This window comes from Betta splendens, chromosome 3, assembly GCF_900634795.4.
Source record: "Betta splendens chromosome 3, fBetSpl5.4, whole genome shotgun sequence".
NCBI classification, from domain to species: Eukaryota; Metazoa; Chordata; class Actinopteri; order Anabantiformes; family Osphronemidae; genus Betta; species Betta splendens.
The window spans coordinates 11,481,053-11,502,179 of NC_040883.2; the positions used below are offsets into that span (position 1 = coordinate 11,481,053).

The following is a 21,127-nucleotide window of genomic DNA, read 5'->3' on the forward strand; positions in this document are numbered from 1 at the left end:
CGTGAGGACGTCTGGTCTCCATACACAGGTCTGCACACACACACACACACACACACACACACACACACACACACACACACACACACACACACACACACACACACACACACACACACACACACACACACACACATTATACACTACAGTAAACAGTAAATGTGCAGGGTCTCAGTGAAACACGATGAAGCATCAACACACTCTCTCGTCGGTCACGACTGGCATCAAGCACACACGCATTCCTGCACATCCTCAAGCCTTTGTGGGTTCCTTTGGACCTGCCAGCCTCCTCAGAAGCCCTGCAGTAGAGACCAGTGTGGGAACGGCACAAATCCCTGGAGCTCAGCCAACCAACGGAGCGGGTTTTCTAACGCTGAGCACACAAACGCGCACCAACACGCAGACACACACGGCCTGATCCACACGTGGGCATGAGTCTGTCCTCACAGACCTGGTAACAGAATGTCCTCACTTTACACACACACACACACACACACACACACACACACACACACACACACACACACACACACACACACACACACACACACACACACACACACACACATTCCACTCCAACATAATCGCAGGCGTTATTGGCAGCGCTTCAAGAGCTTCACATAAACATTGTGACTGATGACGGAGGTTGTTTACCAGAGCGCGGGCACACACACACACACACACACACACACACACACACACACACACACACACACACACACACACACACACACACACACACACACACACACACACACACACACCGTCATGCTAATTGAATGACATGCAGGAAAGCCCAGAGTGATGCCACCCGTTGCAGCAGATCACAGGTGAAGCCCTCGTCTGCCTCCTGTACCTGCCGCCGCCTCCCTCTCCGTCCTCGTCTGAGCTCAGGTCGATGGTGAACATGTCCTCGTCCTCCGAGAACTCGTCCCCGCTCTCCTCTCTCCTCCCGGCGCCCCCGTCTGGCCGCGGCTTCCTCCTCCTCTTCCTCCTCTTCTTCGCCATCCCGCCTTCACTTTGCTGCGGTGCCGGGTGCTGGGGTGGAGCTGGGCTGCGGGTGATGGAGTCTGGAGGGAGTGATGCAACGGTCACTCACACGTCGCCACAGGCTGGAAGCCATTCGGACCTACCGTGCTGACGACAGCCGCTCCTGCCCAGCTGGGACTCCATCAGCACCTCGCCCCTCGACATAATGGGTGATGTTGCGAGATGCGAAGGAACGACTTCCTGTCAGAGGACACGATAAGATGAGGTCATCAACATGCGTCCCTCCTCACAACCGTGCGGCATCATCCTGATATCGGTGAATCTGGCAACCCAGGCGTCAATGAGGGTGAGAATATCAATGATGTCAGTCACAGGTGTAATAGATGTGGGAATCATGAATTTAAGAGCAGCTCAACACGCTGTCGACAAGATTTTGGCAGTAAAATCCTCCCAGTAAATGTTATGGATTCCTGATCTTTTGGCCTGAGGCGTCATTTCTGTTGCAACATTTGCTTAATGCTTCCTGTGCACGAGCTCCAACCGGCCTCACGCTCCGAGGAAACGGAGGGAGGACCCGTCTGTCTGAGCGTCTGCTCCGTGAGGACTGGACACCAGTCAGCAGAGCAGCGCTGGTTTCCACAGCGGAGGAGACTTAATAATAGGGAGATAATTCCCCCTGTTTCCATGCATTTCGACGGAGCCATTATCCGGTCTGAGGAGAACCTGCGGCACCTGGTGACTAACACTAATCCTAATACAACCTCTATTAAAGCATGTCGTAACCCCTCAGACGAGGGAGCGGATCGTATTTCCGTTCACTGCTAATGGATGGCTCATCCTGCTTTGGTTCGTGGCCTCAGATCAGATGTTAACTGGCTGCTTTGATCTTGGTCTCGCTGCTGCATTTATCTGCTTTCATCTGCGACTACATGTTCCCTTTGTGTTAAACTGAAGTGAATCTAATTGTTGTTGTTTCAGTCCAGTTGTTCTAAGTGGAACCCCTTCCATGATTGACGTCTGGTTCGTGACCCCTTCTGCCTGTTCTCTCATCGCTGCTGTTATCTGGACCTCGTCTGTTATAAAGGCAGCTAACTGAACCTTCTACAGAGCGTGTTTGTGTCTCTGGGCTTGTCTCAACAGGAAAGCGGCGGAGCACGCGCTCCGACTCCCTCACGGCAGCGTGCGTCGGCCTGCGTCCTGCCGAGGCGTCTCGTCTGCCTCCTCACCAGCGCGCCCTCGGCCTCCTCCACGAAGAAGGCCTCTCCGTTCTCCCCCAGCTTCATGTGCAGACTCACCGGCTCCCCGTTGACCTCGATGTCCACCTGCCGGTCAGAGGCGGAGGGCGTTAGGGCCGCTCGCGAGGCGGCGGTGCCACGGTTTCGGGGGCTCGGACTCACCACTTTCTCGCGGGACCGCAGCACGCCCATCTTGCCGAAGCGCACGTGGAACGGGGAGCAGTGCAGCGAGCCGTCGGGCCGGCGCACCACGATGACGTCGATGCAGCCGGACAGCGTCGCGGGGTTGAGTCCTCGGTACAGCTCCTTGACCTGCACGAACACCTGGCCCGCCAGCTGGCCCACATAGTTCATGGTCTGGACCTGGAGACGCAGGAACCGGGGCAGTAAATAATCTGCTGCTGTTCGAGCGCGGGACGCTCAGTGTGAGTGGGTGTTTTTCGTGTGTGCTTGTTTTTACTCTAAGACTAAGGAAGCGGCGCCGGCGGCTCTGATCCACAGCCCCTCGTTCTGGCCAATGCCAAACATGGCCCTGCAGAGAGGCTCCGACGGGGGGACCTCCACTGGGCTGAGAGACGGGGGCACACACTGCGATGTGTCGATGCAGGCGACCATATGTTTATCATTGGGTGGGTTTTTTTCCACCATGAGAGACACTGGCAACACTCACTTCCTGCACCAGCGTGTGCTTCAGGAACTGATATCTTAACATTCTGTCTTTAAACACATCACTGGCTGTGAATCCCACGCTTCGTTCAATGACCCAGCATCACAGGGGCTGTAGCTCATAACACACACACACACACACACACACACACACACACAGCTATCTGCAGCGTCAGTGACCCTCCATTACGTAACAGTCATGAGACAACAGGGTCATTCAGACTGTTTGTTGTGAAGCAAGTGGCCGACAGCAGTGAAGCTGCACAGACGGTGTCAGAGGCAGCAGAGGACGAAGGGAGGCTGAGGGCTTTCGAGAGAGATGAGGAGGAGGAGGACGAAGGATTATCCAATTAAATCATCTGAATCTGACTGAGCAGCTGTCTGACACTGGATTCCTGCTGCGAGCTGTAGCACACTCGTAATAATCATCTGGATCTGGATTATTGGGCTAAGACGCATTTTTTATTTCTAACCTTGACCTCCTCTGGAAATAATCAGCTCGAACCAGACCCGAGCACCAACTACGACGCTGAAAGACACCAAACGACGCCGCCTTAGTCGTAATATGACGGAATGATGAGTAAACATCTGCGCGGGGTGAGGCTCTGCAGCCGGAGCTCTGCCTCCATCCACACACACACACACACACACGCACGCACGCACACACACACCAGCGTCTGGTTGGATCATCACACGCATTCGACCTTTACTCACGTGTACTTATTTATCGACGCTCGTGGCTTTTTTCCGCCATCCAAATCCAAGTCCGCGCGTGGTTCTACGCGTCGACGCTGGACTCGCTCATCGCGCTCGTTCTCGCCGTCTGAACTCCGGAGGATGCTTCGCGTTTTAAACCACAGTGAAAACACTCGCTCGCGACCGAAGGCACGGAGCGACGCGATTGGCTGAACCGGCGCTGACGTCAGCAGGTGTCCCTCCTCTGATCAATGGAGGGATGAGTAATTGCTCTGCATGTGACCACACGACGCTCGGTTCCTCTGTTTACATACAGTTCAGAGCCTCTTATTTATTATAATGATTAAAAGGTTTAGAATAAAAATACTTTATGAAAATAACACTTTTTTAAGCTTGTGCTAATCTTAACTGCTGTATTACAGTGAAGTATTGTGCCTTATCGTTTCTGATTACACACCAACTGTACACAATAGGTTGTAAACGAGCGTCTTTATCTTTTCTCCACTGTGGTGTCATACATGAGAGAAAGATATGAGATTCTACTCAGTAACTCAATTCATCCAGTGGGTCCTTTGACCTTTGAACTCATGCTAAACGTCTGCAGTACTACACTAGTAATTCCGCAGGCCTGAGTAAACATTTCTCACACTTTTAGAGCAGTTGTTTGCAAAAAACACGTTTTTTAGTAAATTAAATTAAAACAATTAAAAGAATTACACCTTGAACATTCTGCTTTGGTTTAATATTGTACGTTAGCTGCCATAAAATAAGACAATCAGAGGGCGTGGAGCCACGTGAGGTGAAAGGAGATGTTCGGTAGATAATACACTTACGAATGCTTTGTTTATGCTCCTTTTATGACAGACTACATACATTTCGTTAAATTGGGGCGTCGTCCCTTTGTGAAGCAGAGGAGACCAGAATAGTGGCGGCATTTGTGCAGCGTGCTGCATCTCAGCGCTGCCGCCAGTTCTTCTTCTCAGACGGCGGACGCCACTTTAGCAACAATCAGCTGGAAGCCAGAGTCACTGACACAGAAGCTCTTAAATGCAACGTCCAGAGTTTTGCAACACAAAAGGGAAAACTGGGAAACTCTGTTCTTTGCTCTTCCTGCCCCGGGTTTATTCTAACCTCTGCAGAGCAAACATGAGCCACGGCAGCGTCGTGTTGGCACCGGGGGAGAACAGCTGTCTGCACTAACATCACATGGCGCTGAATTCACCACCGAGCCGGTGCTTCGCGCTGGTTCGTTCCCCGGTCAGGGCACAACGGCTCCTTGTGTTTGCCGCGTGGCCACCGGGCAATGAGCTCATTAGCTGAGAGCAACATGAATCAGAGCCTCCGGAAGGAAGCCTCACGCTGTCAAACGTTATCTTTGAGCAAAAGCTCGTAAATCAGGTTCTGACAACAATTATTACATGATGGTTGCCAGTACAGTCACTAATACAAGATAATAACTAAAATCTGTCTATTCTACTGCCACCGTGTGTTGTTCTCAATAGAGTAGTCCCCTCGTTAGTTGTAAAAACTTGATAAACATGGACTGAACATCACATGTGGCCTGATCAGTCTCCTGCTCTACTACATCCTGAAAAAGTGATTCTGATTTTACAATCTGAGTTTGTTGTTTCAAAGATGAACCAAGCATAGGTTCACGTCTCCTCTGCTGCAGGGTCCCGGTGCCTTCTGCTGCTGCTCAGAGCTTCTAAGAATCCGTTCTTTGGCAGCACTGCTCGTGTCCTTGTTTATGACTCTAGGGCTTCATAGAAAGCAGTAACGGGACACCTGCACATTCAGTTTAACATACGAGGTCAAGGAAGGAGAGCTTCAGAAGATGGATGGTGTGTTTGAAACCCTAGAAGCAGCACGTGATCTGTGGATCGGTCCATAGTACTGTATGCACACGTTACAGCATCAGGGCTGAACACGTGACTTTGTTTAAGTTACGGAAGGACGCGCACACACACACACACACACACACACACACACACACACACACACACACACACACACACACACACACACACACACACACACACACAAACACACACAAACACACACATGCGCTTTCACACAATCAGCAAAGAAAGGAAGCACGTGTGGGGTTCTGCACGAACTGTCAATGAGAGAGAAAGGGACATGGAGGGTGTTAGCAGACTGTGTCTGGATGTTTGTCAGACAGAAGCAGAAGTCGGTGTGTGACAGAGGAGAAGCTCTGCAAGTCCTGTTGTTGTGTTGTTTTCTAGCTCCTGAGCTGCGTTTGCTACGTGCACACACGCTGTAACTGTATCTGTGCACGTCTCTGCTTGTGTTTGTGTGTGTGTGGCTGCTGATACTATCTCTGCAGCCACAGCTTCTGTGTTTTCATGCCGGACACGTGAGAACAGGGAGGAGGAAGCGTTGGACACTGAGAACTCTTTCTCGGGTTAAGAATGCATTCATTTCGTCACCACAGTGAGGGAGGGGAGGGGGGGTACGCAGGGGGATGGGCTACGAGAGCCAATCAGGAGGCTGCCTGAGCCACGCAGCACTGAGCACAGAACTGCGTGAGTGTGGAGTTCCTGGAGTCGGAGCAAAGCTTGCTGTAAATGTGGTCTCGTGAGTAAACTGCCTGGCGCGGGTTCCTACTGTGTGTGTGTTCTCTTAAGGCTCCTTCAGTGGAAGTGGTGAGGAAATAAACCACAGGCACTGCTACAAAAGTCACATGTGGTAACAACAGACATGTACTAAACCAGGACAGACATAAGCAGACTGATGGGAATTTACAGCCTTTTCACAGTAATGATTATCTCTGACAATCACAGTAAAACCACTAAAGTCCCACAAGTCAGGTCCTTTCCACTCAGCTGCAGGTCACACCGAGTTGAGCTGATTCCACTAAACGCTGGTATTGACTGAAAGATTACCACACACACACACACACACACACACACACATGCAGCCATAAATGAAGCCATCAGGACATATGGATTAGTTGAGTCAAAGATTAACATCTAGCAGATAAACCGTGTGGTGGCGTCTGAACCGAGAGACGAGTCACTAACATCTAACGATGGCATTGTGTTTTTTTTCGTTCCATATGTAAACAGTACAATTCTATTAGATTCTGGGAACACACAGTCCATGCTGTTGTTAGTTGTTACCCAGGACCAGCTGTCATTGGGGCTGTCATCCACACTGCAGCTTCTCAAGTCTACTTCTCTTTCGTCTGTGCGGCTCATGGCTCCGTGTCCCACATTTCACACACTGGAGCTGCGTTGCAAACTCTTCACGAGGGGCCTTCTTGCAAAATCTGAAGAAGTCAACGCTGGGTACAAGCAGAAATCACACGTCAAGTAGTGAATACGGAGCCAACCGATCCCCTGAGACGTTTGAAGGAAAACTGTCCTGGATGCTTCTCGATCACTCATTCCTAAATCTGTGTAGCCGGCGTGTTTTCGACTAAATTTATCAGCAGGCATGTTCTGAGAACGGAGTACTGGGAGGAAATGTGAGAGGATCCAGAGTCGCAGCCTGGTATGACTCCACAGACTTACAGTGATACACACACTGTCTGTGTGTTTATTCAGAAAGGTTTGTGGACAAATAAGCAAAGAAACATGTCAAACATCTGTACATTTATACATTTAGAGGAATAAAAATGCAAATTGTTGCATATACTGATTTGTTGTTTTGCACAGGTACAAACAATCATCGCATAGAAAACGTTCTACGTCCAAACAGAGAAGTGGTCCACAGCTACTAGTGTCATACACACTAAAAATAAGTACTTTTCTTTACACATTACAAATCTGACAAAATAGAATTGAAGTATTTTACATGTAAAACGTCTGTGTTCTCGTAAGTCGCCGACCCCGATTGCTCACACACATATTGTGCATATTGAGCACATATGACAGTAGCTATGATAAAAAAGCAAACTCTGCTTACACCTATGAAGAAACATGAAGAAGCACCAGCAAATATTGAATCTGAGTTCCTTCTTCTGTAACGACACACTCATCGGACGCTGCGGAGCTGATCGGTTTCAGCTTCTCGTGCCCACACGAGAAGCAGCGTGAAACGTATGGAGTGACACAAACCAGTTTCCTCCCTCAGTCATTTCGACGCTGTCATATGTGTTTCCCGGTCAGGAAGAAGAGCGGCCGGTCCTCCTTGGCGTTGGCCGTCTGGAACTCGTCGCTCAGCCTGAACCTCCATTCTTCCTCCAGCTCCAGCCTGCCCACCGCCTGCCTCAGCGAGCTGCGGTCGGCGCCGATCACGCACAGCGTCGCTCCTGCGAGAGGCCCACGGACACATGAAACGACCACACGGTAATCAGAGCGCGCTTGTGGACCGGCGGTTTCGTACCTTTGAGGAAGCTGAACTGCTTGAGGAATCCGGGCGTCACGGAGGAGTCGGCGAAGCACAGGAGGAGGCCGCTGAACAGCAGCCCTGCGCTGCCGATGTTGACGGAGTGAGGTCTGGAGCTCATGAAGCAAACGGTCACCTGTGGGAGGTCATTCATCATATATTAAAGGTTTAATAACCTGCCACTGTGACATCAGGTGTGTCCTGGTGTACCTCAGGCCCCAGGTTGAAGTAACAGTCCACAGACAGAACGGGGTGTGTGTAGTTCTTGGTGCTGAGAGGGAACAGCTTCTGGCTGGTGTGCTGCAGATACTTCTCCAGGAGCAGCTGCGCCGGCGTGGCCAAGAAAAGGTGCTTGCTGTCCGGCGCGCACACGTACTGCGACGGCCCCACCGAGGTGGGAACATCTGTCATCTGGAGGAACAGCCTGCATTAGACATCCTCCGCCGACGGCTGTGACCGGGGGCCAGCTCGTCAGCACCTACCTTGGTCTTGATAATAAACGTCCTGTATCCTCCGATGGCCACCTGCTTCTTCATGACGCTGAACCTGTTGAACCTGCAGACGAGCAGGCCGGCGCTGTGCAGACGCAGGGTGAAGTCCACGTCGTGACACGTGAAGCGGTTTTGGTCGTACTGGGTGTTCTGGCTCCGGTCCACGTTGAGGAGGAGGAAGTCGTGAAGGTGGCCTCTGGAGAAGGGCTCCCTCTGTCTAATGCCTGGTGAGAAGAGCACGATGTGGCAAAATATTACAGACGGCGTTGTCTTCAGTCACTGAGAAGGCAAATACATACAAAATCTGAGCCAACGCATGGACAAAACTAATGCTGTGATGTCTGACCTGCAAACCCACGGCTGCTCCACTTCCTGATCCCACACAGGCCATAGTGGGCCAGGTCCGGACAGGCCTCCATGTGCTGTAGGACCTGTTTCAGTGACACAGCATGCTCCACGGTGGCGCTGAAAGCAACAAACAAAGTCGACTGACCTCCCGTCTGATACAAGCGGCATCCGTTAATCCTTCATCATTAAAACCTCAACGCCAGCGCCTGTGCTTACCTGCGTGCGTCCAGGTCCACTGCGTTCCACATCACACAGGAGTCATCGGCCAGAACGATGAAGGGCCAGACGTCGCCCGCCGGGCCCCCGCCCTCCAGCTGGCGGCTGCGCTCCAGCTCCAAGTTGTGATACGAAAGCTCTTTAATCAGGAAGTGAGCAGCACCTGCAAAAGGCCAGGAGCCGGAGTCACCTCCCTGCTGACGAGAAGCTCTGCACGTTGGAACCTTCCAGTAGCAGGAGAACATACCTATGCCAGCGGTGTTGAAGATAGTGGGCAGCACCAGCATGATGTGGTTGGGCCAGTACTTCTTGTAGACGGCCATCTCGTACTCTTTGACCACCAGGATGTGTAGGTGCGAGGCTCCGTCCATAGCATGGTACAGGTTGAACAGGCCGTGCTCGTGGCGGCCGGTGGTCGGGGTGAAGATGGGGCTCTTGATGCAGTCGGGGCTCTGGTGGAGCGGGAAGCAAAACATGGGCTAAAAACAATGCAGGCAGACCTTCAGGTGGAGCACAACTGACAACATGACATTTTATAAAAAGCAGTTTCTGAAACAAAAGATGCTACAATGATTTGACCAGTTTCTCCTGTGTGTTGGCTAGTGATGTGTTTGCAGGAAAGGACATTAGCGCCACCTTGTGGAATAGAACAACAGTGCACCGTGGTTTAGCCAGTGCTCTGTTCTGGCAGTCAGCTTAGATAATCAGCCCTGACTCGCGTTCAGAACCTCTTTAACCTCTGTGAAGCATCAGCGCCTTGATTCTGCTGTTGCAGCTGAGCCAGTACCCAGTCAGACGTGAGGGGCAGCCTCATGCTCTCCAGCTGGCCTCCCGGCTGGCTGAAGCTGAAGTAGTGCTCCTTGGACTTCGGTATTATGAAGTAGAGCTGGATCTCCTCCCCTAGCAGCAGGTGGGTGAACGTGAAGGCGTGGAGCGTTGACTCGTACATCTACGTTAGGAGCAAACACAGCCGTCACGTCGAGGCTTCGGAGGCGGCGCAGGCGTCTTTTAACAGCGCTGATTGTTCTGCTCACCTGGTATCTGGGGTTGAAGCCCAGATACTGATGACACTGTTCACAGTGATGATAGGTGTTGTAGGCCGCGTATTTCGACAGCTTGATTCTTGACGTCCGCCTGCGGAGGTACACGTCCTCCTTCCGCACAAGGTTTTCTTGAGACAAGGGAGTGAAGCACCAGGTTAACAGACAATCCATAGCTAAAGCTAAAGCATTCAGCTCCGTGACTGTGCTCACCCTCAGCACCGGGTATGTAGCCAGGGCAATAAACAGTGCTGATGTCATCGTATTTGGGGTCATGGATGGAGTAGTCGAACGGCATCGTCCTCACGATGTCTGGCTTGGGCCATGGAGCGCTGGGCTGGTGGTGCTGCACCACGTCTGACGGGAGACCTAGAGAGAGCGACGACTGAAGATCAGCATCTGCTGCAAAGACAGCAGTGTGTGTGCGAGCGATCGAGAGAGAGAGAAAAGGCGGCTGCTAACTGTAGTTGATGTCTTCTTCATCATAGATGTCCACCTCCATCAGCCTGATCAGCATCCGGGACAGAATACCCAGGAAGTGCAGGTAGGCTCCAGTTTTTCCCACCTGCCAGTGGGAACAGTGGGATGAAATAACACTAGACATACAACGAAAGCCGAGGCCGAGTGAGCAGCAGCCGTACCTGTGGGGGTCCACTGAGGAGCAGCCTGCGGGGGTGGAAGTTGTCGCTTCGTCCCTCGGTGCGATTGCTGCTGTCCATGTGGTGGGAGCGTGGGACCGTCCACTGACGATAGTAGAGCGACTGTTCGGTGCACGTCATCATCTTACTCAGTAGAGGCCTGCACATGAACACATGCTTCATCATCACATCCACACATTTATTATTAGCATTTATCCGCCCGCATTCCACGGGCTCGTCTACCTGAAGCTGCTGGCCCACGCCACAGACATGTGAGGCAGGAAGGACGTGCAGCGAGGAAGCCCGCTGCTGTCGCCGGCTGTGATGATGTCATAGAGGGCGCGAGGGAGGAGCACGGAAGGCGGCCGACTCACCCCCCGAGCCCAGGAGCAGCTGACGTAAGGAGAGGAGGCCCGGGGGGACGAGGAGTCAGAGGAGCTGGACTTGGAGTGATGGGCGCGGGAGGGGGCGGGTGGGGGTGCGTGGGGGTGGGACGGCTGTGTCTGAGACGGGAACTGCTGTTGGGGCGGAGGCTGGGACGACGGCAGAGCAGGAGCGTGAGGCTGGAGGTGTGTGGGGGTGGGATGAGACTGGACAAGGGGCTGAGGATGAGTCTGTGACTTGGAGGGAGACTTGGTGTCTGTCGTCCCTTTCGGGACAATTGGGGACCTGGAGCTTTGGGCAGGTAAACCGTCTGAGGCTCCAGTGTCTGTGGCCAATGACTGCAGCTGCTGACTGGATGACAGAGGAGAGCCTGAGAACGAATGGAAGGAAATAAGCCCGTGAACAAAGGAGTCACCTGATGGTCTGAATCCAAGCAGCAACCTGCTGTCTCCCACCGTTCTCCTGCCCGTCCTCCTCTTCGTTGTCAGTGCTGCTCAGCTTCTCTGCATCGCTCTCCAGCAGGTCGCTCCCTGGTCCCGGGTTGTGTGGTGGCCTGGACTCTGCCCTCACCAGGTAAGCAGCCAGCCCCAGCTCCTGCTCAAGGGTGGTTCGTTGAAGGTAGGAGCAGCTGATCACCCGCAGGTCGCAGTACTTCAGGGACCTGTGGGTGCAGTGGACTGACATCAGGCTAAGCTGCGTGTGACAGTCTGTGCTTTTTCTCCAAGAAATGTTTTTGTTTTGTACCTGGGCATTGATTCTCCGAGGGGCTCGGCTCCAGACAGGATCAGAATGCAGGGAAGAGCCTCCAGCTCCAGGTAGGTGTGAGGGACCCAGGCACCATCCTGGATTTTCAGCCACGTCTGTGAGGCAGGTTACAAAAACAACATTTTCACGGTGCGTCTGCATCTTTTATTCATCTTTATCCATCATTCAGATCAATATCCATATTTTCCCACCTTTATCTGATCAGTGAAGCTCTGTCCAACGTTCAGAGCCTGGCTGGGATTTCCCAGGATGATTTCAAAGGCCTCTTCCAGGCCCAGCTGTCTCCTCACTCTGGACAGCCTTCGATGGGCCCACGCGGCCAGAGCCAGGGAGGGGATCCTCAGCAGGACCATGTGACCATGATGGGTGGGACACTGCTGGGCAGCAGTGAGCAAAGACTGCACGATCTCCAGCGTCTCCACCGACGTGTGTTTGTGGAGACTGTCCGAGCCGCCGATCCTCCCCGACGCAGCCATCAGAGCCACGCAGTAGTGCTGGATCAGCACCGTGGTCCGGATGACAGCGCTGTGCAGCTTGGGGAACCTTGGGGAGACATTTTAAGCGTCTTCAAGGTAAACCTGGACGTTATTTAAACCTGTAGCTTGTGAGTGTGCGCTACCTCTCCTCCAGGGCAGACGACATGCTCTCAAAGGACGAGTCGTAGCGCATTAAAGGCAGCGAGCTCCCCGAGCGAGTCGAGTCCAGGAGCTCGGAGACGCCAAAGTACCGCGTCCTCTCGTGGTACAGGTCCACATCCTGCAAACACAGGCGACCGGCTCAGTGTCTGTGCAGTGAATGAGCGCGCACGGCACACGGAGCTGAGTCTCACATTACTGAATGCAGAGGGCCAGTGGATCTCGTTGTAGGGGCTGATGCGGGTGAACTGTGTCTGCAGAGCGAAGGGGAAGGAGGTGACGTGGAGGATGAGGATGTTCGGCGCCTCTCGGACCTGGCGGGAGTTCAGCAGCTGGTCCACCAGACCCAAACCGCTGTCTGGGCTGCTGTGGGAGGCACTGAGTGACAGAAAGGGACACTGTAAACACCTGACAGACAGACAGACAGACAGACAGACAGACAGACAGACAGACAGACAGACGCACGCACGCACGCACGCACGCACGCACGCACGCACGCACGCACGCACGCACGCACACACACACACCTGCTCATGTCCCAGTGGGCGTGGTCATGGACTAGGATGTAGAGTGTGTAGGAGTTGCTGTGTGCTTCCTGGATGAGGCTGTCGATTCGGGCCTGTGCCCTCTGGTCCATCTTGACCACGTAACGCTCGGCCTCGCGCTGAGACACACACCCCAGGTCTAAACTGCCGAGCTCCTGAAGAACCCCTGAGGAAGAGACACATTCTATGAGCCAATGAGTCAATGCATGAGTCAATGCGTCTCCAATACTGTGCATAATTGATGAACAGGGAGAGGTGAAGATGTGACAACCGGAGTTCCAGAGGTGGAGAACCGTCTGCTGGAAGGTGACCTCGGACGGCGGCACCAGGATGAGGAAGCTGATTCTGTCAAAGGAGCCCAGGTCCAGGTTCTGTGTGCTGGAGTCCGCTATGGCGCAAACATGTGACAGCAGCTTTCTGGCCACGGCCAACTGGATGGGACGGACCTCGTGCCACTGCACGGAGAATTCTACCCACAAACATTTAAATATCAGACTGAAACTGAAAATGATCCCGTGACATGACTGACCAACGTGCAGGAGCCTCACCTGAACAGGTTTCTCTGGGACTCGCTGGAGTCTCTTTGGGACCGGGGGAACACTTGGAGCACTGCGTGTGAGACACCTTTGGACTGTGTGTGTCTTTAGGACCTGAGTCCTCAGACGACTGACTGCTGGACAAGGGAGACGGCTCGCTGCTGTCCACGGTGGCGCTGTCCAGCAGGGAGTCCATGTCCCCGTCTGACCGACAGAAACATGCAGAAGGCATCAAGACCAAAAGACCAGCGAGGGACAGAGCATCGCGGTCGACCACACACCTGGTCCCAGCGAGTTGCAGTAGTGGATGAGCTCCTGGGCGGCGCCGGTGGACAGCTGGTGGTTGATCTCTTTCAGACCGTCACTGGGAGAGAACATGTTCTCTGCCAAGGCGCGACACTGGTGTTTACCTGCGACAAACACACGGATCACGTCACTGTTCGACTCTTCTGCTCAAACCTGAGGACTTCTCAGCGCCCGTGTGCCCACCGGTGACCACCACGCAGGACTGCGTCTCCCGCCCCGGTGTCGTGACGATCACGACCACGTAGTTGGTGTTTTCAAGGCGACCGTCCATCAACCTGCAGAAGGTTTGATGCAGGCCTTGAGCCAAGGAGCCGACGTGTTCCCCCAAAACCACCACGCCCTCGCCACACGACGACGCCGCCAGCTGGGCGAGCCAGGGGAGCTGGTGGGGCGTCACAGGCTGCTGACTCTGCGGAGGCAAGGAGAGAGGCTGGGGGAGCCCCGGCAGGGAGAGGGAGGTCTGCAGGTAGAGTAGAGTAAGACACATTCGCTCAGTATTTGTTCTCAAGGCATTCTTCCTGTGTTTCCAGTTTCTGGAGAGTCCATGCTTTCACCTCTATGCCAAAGGGCCTCCCCTGGGTGATGGGTGTTTGAGGCTGCTGGAACTGCCTGATCTCACTCAGGTGGGACTCCCTCCACGACCTCATGAAGATCTGCTCCAAGTCCTCGATAAGAGGCACCTGGTCGGGACCTGGGGAATAAAACCAGGTCAAAGCCAGGATGACGGCTCTGGGATTAGCTGGGATCAGACTGTTGCCACAGGGTCTTTATTCCAACAGAGGCCGTTAAACCCACCTAGCTGAACCAAGTAGTAAACTGTGAGTAGAATCTGCATCTCAGTGGACAGGGGTTGAATGGGCGATGGTCCGTAGTGCTGGTAGACGTGGGGGAGGGTCTGGGAGGTCAGGTAACAACTCTGGAGCAGGGAGCTGACCAGCACTTCACTGACATTACCAGTGAGCTGAGGCAGAGGACCGTGACCTGAGTCGACGAGAGGCAGAAGGAGCGCGTGAAGAGAAGGGGGTGCTTTACCCTCCTCAGTACTTTTAATGAGCAGAGTTGGCTCTGACCTGAGCTGAAAACAGAAAAATGATGCCGCTAAGTCACTAATATAAATGCTGATCTGACCTTTGAAGACGACAGGCTGCAGTCTGCAGGTGTGCAGCAGCTGATCGGGCACAGCCACAGACAGATCAGGGGGAGAGAGTGGGGCAGAGGAACCCTGTGATGAGCCCAGCAGGGCAGCAGCGTCTGGAGAGAGGAGGCAACAGAAACACATTAACACTTAAAAAGGCACACAAAGTCAATAAGCAGCAGCCACTTTGACAGGTTTTACCTGATCTGGCTCCATTTGTCGTGCCAGAGGACGCCGACAGCGTCGACGCGGCTGAAGAGGACGGCAGAGGCTTCGCCGCGCCCTCTGTCAGGCTGTTAGAGGTCGACTCTGGTGACCAGCCTTTGTGGCGCTTCTTAGGAGGTCCAGCATTCGCATGAGTCGCTGGACAACCAGAAACATTACTTATTCCCACTATTATATACATATACATATGTGCTGTTTAACACAAAAACCTAGCAGGACATAATAAATCATGCTTTCATCACAAACTAATGGTTAACAGCCTTTGGTAAGTCGAGCATCGGACCGTCTCGTCTCCTTCCACCTCAACTCTCTGTTGAAATGCAGCACTGAGCAGACAAATAAAAGGGCCCTTGTTAAACCACGGCAGACAGGAAGGAAGCTCTTCATTCAGGAAAAAAAAGACGAGACAGCGAGGGAATTTTACAACCTGGTTTATAGACGTGACAGACTGAGAGCAAGAGGGAGAGAGCAACAGGCAAAAACAAAAGAAAGAGGGAGATGTTTAGTGTCTGAGTGCTGACAAATGAAAACGGGGAAAACAAAGGTCGACCCCCGACACACAATGCATTTGACTGGCTCCTGTTAAACAGAGGTGTTAGTACACACACGTGCGCGCTGCTGGTGTAAATAGAACCAGGAGGGAGACGACTCAGAGACACTCGCTGAGCTCCAGGGGACGCACACTGTGTCAGTACCTGGAGCTGAGGGTCTCCCAGGCACTGGCTGGATGATGGAGGGAGGGTGGCTGCCGTTTAGCAGTGAGGCGTGAGGCTCGGCCACGTGCTGGACAACAGGAGGATCCACATGTGATGCTGCTGAACACACACACACACACACACACACACACACACACACACACACACACACACACACACACACACACACACACACACACACACACACACACACACACACACACACAGAGGACTCAGCTTTTCACCACACATCTCTCACATCTAACTTCTAGTAAAACGGTAAAAGAAGTCCTATAAAGCCTCTACCGGGTGTGTGTGGAACCAGGCTTGGCGGCTGCTCGTCCGCCGTCCCGTGTCCCTCCGAGGGGCCGGACCCCGCCGGCCTCGCCCTGCCGTCTGAAAGCCACACAGACACGTGAGCCACGTCCCCGCAGAGCGCGGCGGGCGCAGTGTGTGCCTCTTACCCTGTCCCCTCCAGCAGATGGGGGCTCCCCTCACCAGGACGCCCTGGCTGTTTCGGTGCAGGTGGTATCTCAAGTGCTTCTGTTTCTTGGGCTGAGTGCAGAGTTTCAGGTTGATGTGGTTGGAGAACTCGGTGAAGTAGCTGAAGCCTCTCTCTCCGCAGCCCACGCAGTTCCCCGAGAAGCCTGCGCGGAGCATTTACGTCAAGAGAACACGCGGATTCATGTTCTATTGGCTCGCGCAGCAACTGAGCTCATGTCACGACCCAGTTTAACACTGAGTGCCTCCTCACCCAGCAGCGCGTTGCGGCCCCGTTCGTCAGGCAGGAACCTGCAGTCCACAGCGCAAACCAGGAGGGTCTCGGGAAGCGAGGGGGACTTGACCCCGACCAACATGAACCCAGGCGGCACATCCAGGGGGTCCAAGGCCAGCGAGGGCAGGCGTAGGTCCCTGCCCGCCTGGCAGAAGCCTGTGGAGAGCGAGGACAGGGTGAGACTCTACAGGTCCAGTCATCAGCATAATGTGACTTATCAATGCACCCACCATCTGTGGTGCAGCATCCCTCAGGCGGGGGCTTCATCTGGTATTGCATCGGGGGGGTGTTGGACTCTAAGGCGTCTTCATCGTCCTCATCCTCGTTCTCCGTACGGCCTGGACACATGGAAAAAGATGCAGCTCAGCCACAGGAAGGAGGGTGGCGCCGCCGTGTGCGTGCGTGCGTTCCACCCACCGTCGTGGGCCGGCGCCTGCTCCGTCTCCAGGTACAGCTGTGAGAAGACGGGCCGAGGCACCACCGTGTTGGACCGCAGCGACGCCTCGATGGAGTTGTGGAGCACCTCCTCGAAGCGCGTGGTCCGCAGCTGGCCCGCGTACGAGTTCCCCATTGGTGACCTGCGGGAAACACAGAAGCCGACTCAGTCGAGCGAGGCGGCGCTCGCGATGCTGAGCCGAAGCCGGCGCACGCCCAGAACCACACGCATGCGCCGTGGTTCTGGATGGCGTCTGTCCAAACAGTATGTTATAAACCCAGCAGCCCCAGTGGAGTCAGGACACCCTGACCTAGACTCCACTCCCTCCCTCCCTCCTTCTGTTTTTCTATTATCTCCTTACAACTCTAAACCCCTGCTTGTCTCGTGGGTTCTCATCGCTCCTCCGCTCCTCAGCGAGACAGAAAATGAGGCGAGGCGTCACAGCCCACGGGAAAAGGTTAAAGATGACGAGTAGGACGGGTGTGAGGAGGTCCAGAGGGAGACACAGATTAACAGCTGTGTCCAGACACAACCAGTCGATGTGTGTGTGTGTGTGTGTGAGTGTGTGTGTGTGTGCTGCTAGATGCGCCTCATGCCGTTTTACAACCGTGAGAGGGCAGAGCTCTCCTGTTAAAGCAGAAAAATGTGAATCTGGCTTTATTTTTCCAGTTTTAGTGTCCAGGCTTTGAATCAGCTCCACAGCTTGAGTCAGGGCACCCTGACCTAGACGCCGCCGCCTCCCTCCCTCCCTCTGCTTGTCTATTTTCTCCCTCTCTGCATCTGCCTCTGGTGCTCTGGTGTTCTCCCTGGTTCACCTCCCTCATCTGATTGCACCTTTTACAACAAACATCTCACAGTATAATTACAATCTGATGCCGTGTGGGGCCTTGATGTCACTGCTTTTATCATATATAATTACATAGCAACAGTGTAGTTATATAATACTAACATATGTACTGACTCCGCTAACCGTCCACGCGTGATGCTACACCTGATGGCAGGCAAACAGGCAGCACGAGCCTCGCTGCTGATTCGGAAACATGCAGGTCAGGTTAATAATCTCACCGGCCTGAAGCCGTTTGTGGCAAATACTGCAGCAGGACAACGGCTTCACGTCACACGCGAGTGACTGGAGGGCTTCAAAACCTGCAGTACAGCAGCCAACACCAAAAAGGCTTTTCTTCCTTATTCTAATTTAATACTGAAATTGGAAATGTTACACGAGCAGATGCTCAAGAACGAAAATAAAAATTAATAGAGGCATAATAATAAATATAAAATACTAACTTACTCCAACATAAAGCAGCTCCATTAATAATTTACTGATTCCATGCAGGAACAGGAAACCGTTGCTGGACAGTCGCAGTAAAACGTATTCATCAGCCTCCTTCCACTTTCATATGCAAAGAAGCAGAGAGCAGACTTCACTCTCAGGACAGACAAAAAGTCGCCACTGACAGGAAGTCATCACACCTTCCACCAAACAGCAGCCTGCTCGTTTTACAACCAGAGGCAGAGCAGACAGGGAGGAGACGAAAGCCAAGCCGGCGTATTCTGCATTTTATTGAATCCCGACCGAGTCCTCAACATCTGCCTGTAAAACGGTTCCTGCCTCACAACAGGTACGAATGTGAACTGACTTTGTGTGTGTTGCTCCACGTCAAAGAGGAGACGCCTCAGTGGATGTGGGGCAACGACAGCGGGATGGGTTTATTTAAGGAGGCCAGAGAAGCTCCTGCAGTTTAAAGCTGGCTCCTGAAATGATGCTCAGAAATATGATACAGAAAACATTAAAAAACAGAAGCAGGAATGACAGAAATGAGGGGAACTTTACACAAAGCAGTGCTGGTCCTTTCTTCTCCCATCTGCCCCTCCCTCCTCTCCCCCCCGACGTGGAAGTGGGAGATCCTTTCATCTGCCCCCTCCTCTTCTTCTCTTGCTGTCTTTCTTTCAACCCAGGGAGCAGCGAGAGACACTATTGTGTGGTGCTTTATAACCTCCTCAGACCCCCCCCCCCCCCCCCCCTCAAAAAAAAGACTTCTTGGATACGTCACAGTTAAAGACGTCTGTGCTGTTATCCTTCCCATACATCTCTACCTGCTCAGCTCCTAATGCAGTTCAACCTCTGATTTGAAAGCCTGGATTTATACGTTTGAGGGACGTCTCATGACCTCAGGGTCAAAGGTCAGCCCAGATAACAATGTTCAAATAAGACTTTGACGTGGCCTATGCGTCTAATACGCACACGCGCGCGCAAATATATGCGGACGCACGCGTGCATGTGTTCCCCCATACACACGGCTTCTCCTGGGCCCCGGTTCAATGGACACAAAAGGCCTGTCTTGAGGGGTCAAAGGTCACCCTGGGAAAGGTTAGATAAGATCCCCGGGCCCTTTCTCTTTTGACCAGGCTCACATACCAGTCACACAAACAAATGCTGCTATTCTCTTTTTCTGTTTGTAGCAAGCGTGACTGTAGTCCCCTCCATCCCTTCTACTAGTAGACTTCATGCACATACACAAATATAGTGACAACTCCACACATACACACACATATGAAGCCAACGGTTTGTGCGGGAGAGCGTGTGTGTGTGAGAAAGGAGTCAGCTGACACGGGCCGACTCTTTCAGCCCTGAACAGTGGAATCAAAGGACGGAAGACCTGCAGGTCCGGAGATGCCGCGTGAGCGCTGACCCGCGGCCCAGCGCGTGCGCTGGGGGGGGACGCTCGCACGCCCCGGGGCCTCACACGGGCTCATGTCGGCCCGGTGACCCGCAGCAAACGCCCTCATTCGCGGCCCGACCCGGCAGACACCGGATCGATAGCGGGCCGGAGCGAGCGGCCGACTGCTCCAGCCACAGATCCACATCCACATCCACAGGCCGCACAAAGGGGCAGCTCAGCTACACAACACTGGACCTGCACGCTTTGACTGCACAGCAGGGGCAGCGCCACAACGGCCGTCTCCACCGTGTCAGCCAAGAAACAGCTGGGAGGCACCACGGAGCTGGGAACATTCACACAAGTCTGGGGCGTCCGTATCGCTCTGTCCTTGAGCCTTTCTCTTTCTTCCGCTCTCTCTATCTAACATGTCTCCATCTTGTGTTGTCTACAACTGTGTGGGTCTGGATGAGCCTGGACGTTAGCGTCGCCTTCACCATCACTGGCAGGAGACTTTAGACTGGATTATCAGAAAAAAATAGGCCCATTATATTAATAATTATACATTATTCCTGAGATGATATATGATGTAAACCTTGCTGTTGTATGTTATAAGCAGCAGAAGATTCAGACATTTGAAATGCACACACTGTTTTTATTTTTAGTATTCTGTCTATTCTCAACTGTGGGTGTTTTTCACGATTTTAGCAGAAAACCCATCTAAAAAAACGTCATAACAGCAATTACACGTCTTAACAGCAATGGGCCTTCGTTGGAAGAACGCAATTACATATATACTAATCAAATTTCCATTTTAAATTTTATTTTGAAACTAAACACACTGTGGCTGATAAAATGCTGCTTGATTGAAAACAGAGCAGGTAATTAACACAAACCCCGTGGATACAGCGTCACACAGGAGTCGCGCATCTGTACCTTACAACATGTTAACAAACGTTGAACCCGCGTGTAAAGTTGCTAAAGTTCGTTTCCAAGCGGCCGCGTAACGAGCGTAAACAGCGCGTAAAAGACGCACAGCGCACTCCACCATCACACCGAACAACGGCAGCAGCTCCGCAGCCGAAAGCCCCTCAACCTCCGTCTCCAGCGGCGGAGCGGACGCCGACGGCTCGTTCGTCAACCTGCTGAAAAAAAACAGACGCAACTTTACCTCTACGGCGCAGCGGCGGGAGCTCGGCGGCTATTCTTCATCAAAATCCTGCGAGGCGACGCGACGAGCTGTCACCATGTCGACGGCGCGAGACCTTCGGCGGGACTGGGTGTCGCGCGTGTCATCACCTCTAATCCTGGAGGAAAGCCCCCCCCCCTTTCTCAGTAATGGTACGGTCCGACGCGTCCC

General features: G+C 53.2%; 2 protein-coding genes across 4 annotated transcripts in view; both read right to left on the reverse strand.

Moving 5' to 3' along the window:
• lpin1a (lipin 1a) overlaps nt 1-6,920 on the reverse strand; it is a 12,043-nt gene extending 5,123 nt beyond the window's left edge. The window contains exons 1-6 of one of the 3 annotated variants that reach the window (XM_055507295.1): nt 6,728-6,920; nt 2,385-2,585; nt 2,214-2,309; nt 1,131-1,227; nt 854-1,067; nt 1-30 (exon numbers count right to left, since the gene is read on the reverse strand). The exon at nt 1-30 is cut by the window's left edge and continues 24 nt beyond it. In XM_055507295.1, the coding sequence (XP_055363270.1) occupies nt 1-30; nt 854-1,067; nt 1,131-1,227; nt 2,214-2,309; nt 2,385-2,585; nt 6,728-6,805 (716 nt within the window). In that variant the 5' untranslated portion in view covers nt 6,806-6,920. Of the gene's footprint in view, nt 31-853; nt 1,068-1,130; nt 1,228-2,161; nt 2,310-2,384; nt 2,586-6,727 lie in introns of those variants that run through there. The other 2 variants (XM_055507296.1, XM_029143941.2) reach the window with 2 other exon arrangements.
• Nucleotides 6,921-7,023: 103 nt separating this feature from the next.
• Nucleotides 7,024-19,092, reverse strand: greb1 (growth regulating estrogen receptor binding 1). Its single transcript, XM_041069947.2, has 34 exons — nt 18,399-19,092; nt 17,089-17,249; nt 16,902-17,009; nt 16,651-16,827; nt 16,361-16,543; nt 16,203-16,292; nt 15,897-16,016; nt 15,178-15,339; nt 14,970-15,092; nt 14,637-14,822; nt 14,396-14,532; nt 14,025-14,301; nt 13,817-13,945; nt 13,548-13,739; nt 13,271-13,468; nt 12,982-13,165; nt 12,649-12,832; nt 12,439-12,575; nt 12,011-12,362; nt 11,799-11,914; nt 11,510-11,715; nt 10,914-11,424; nt 10,674-10,830; nt 10,495-10,597; nt 10,246-10,401; nt 10,027-10,163; nt 9,780-9,941; nt 9,240-9,444; nt 8,993-9,155; nt 8,775-8,893; nt 8,420-8,652; nt 8,148-8,348; nt 7,935-8,073; nt 7,024-7,860 (listed from the first exon to the last, which is right to left on the reverse strand). The coding sequence occupies exons 1-34, from the start codon at nt 18,404-18,406 to the stop codon at nt 7,697-7,699; spliced, it is 5,880 nt and encodes a 1,959-aa protein (XP_040925881.1). The 5' UTR covers nt 18,407-19,092; the 3' UTR covers nt 7,024-7,696.
• Between the last annotated feature and the right edge of the window lie 2,035 nt (nt 19,093-21,127).

Bases quoted from the DNA above. Each gene is read 5' to 3' on its own strand.
- greb1 (XM_041069947.2), bottom strand. The intron at 16,828-16,901 runs GTGGGTGCATTG...CGCTCTCCACAG, and splicing joins GGGATGCTGCACCACAGATG to GCTTCTGCCAGGCGGGCAGG. The intron at 15,340-15,896 runs GTACTGACACAG...CTGGTTGTCCAG, and splicing joins TGGGAGACCCTCAGCTCCAG to CGACTCATGCGAATGCTGGA.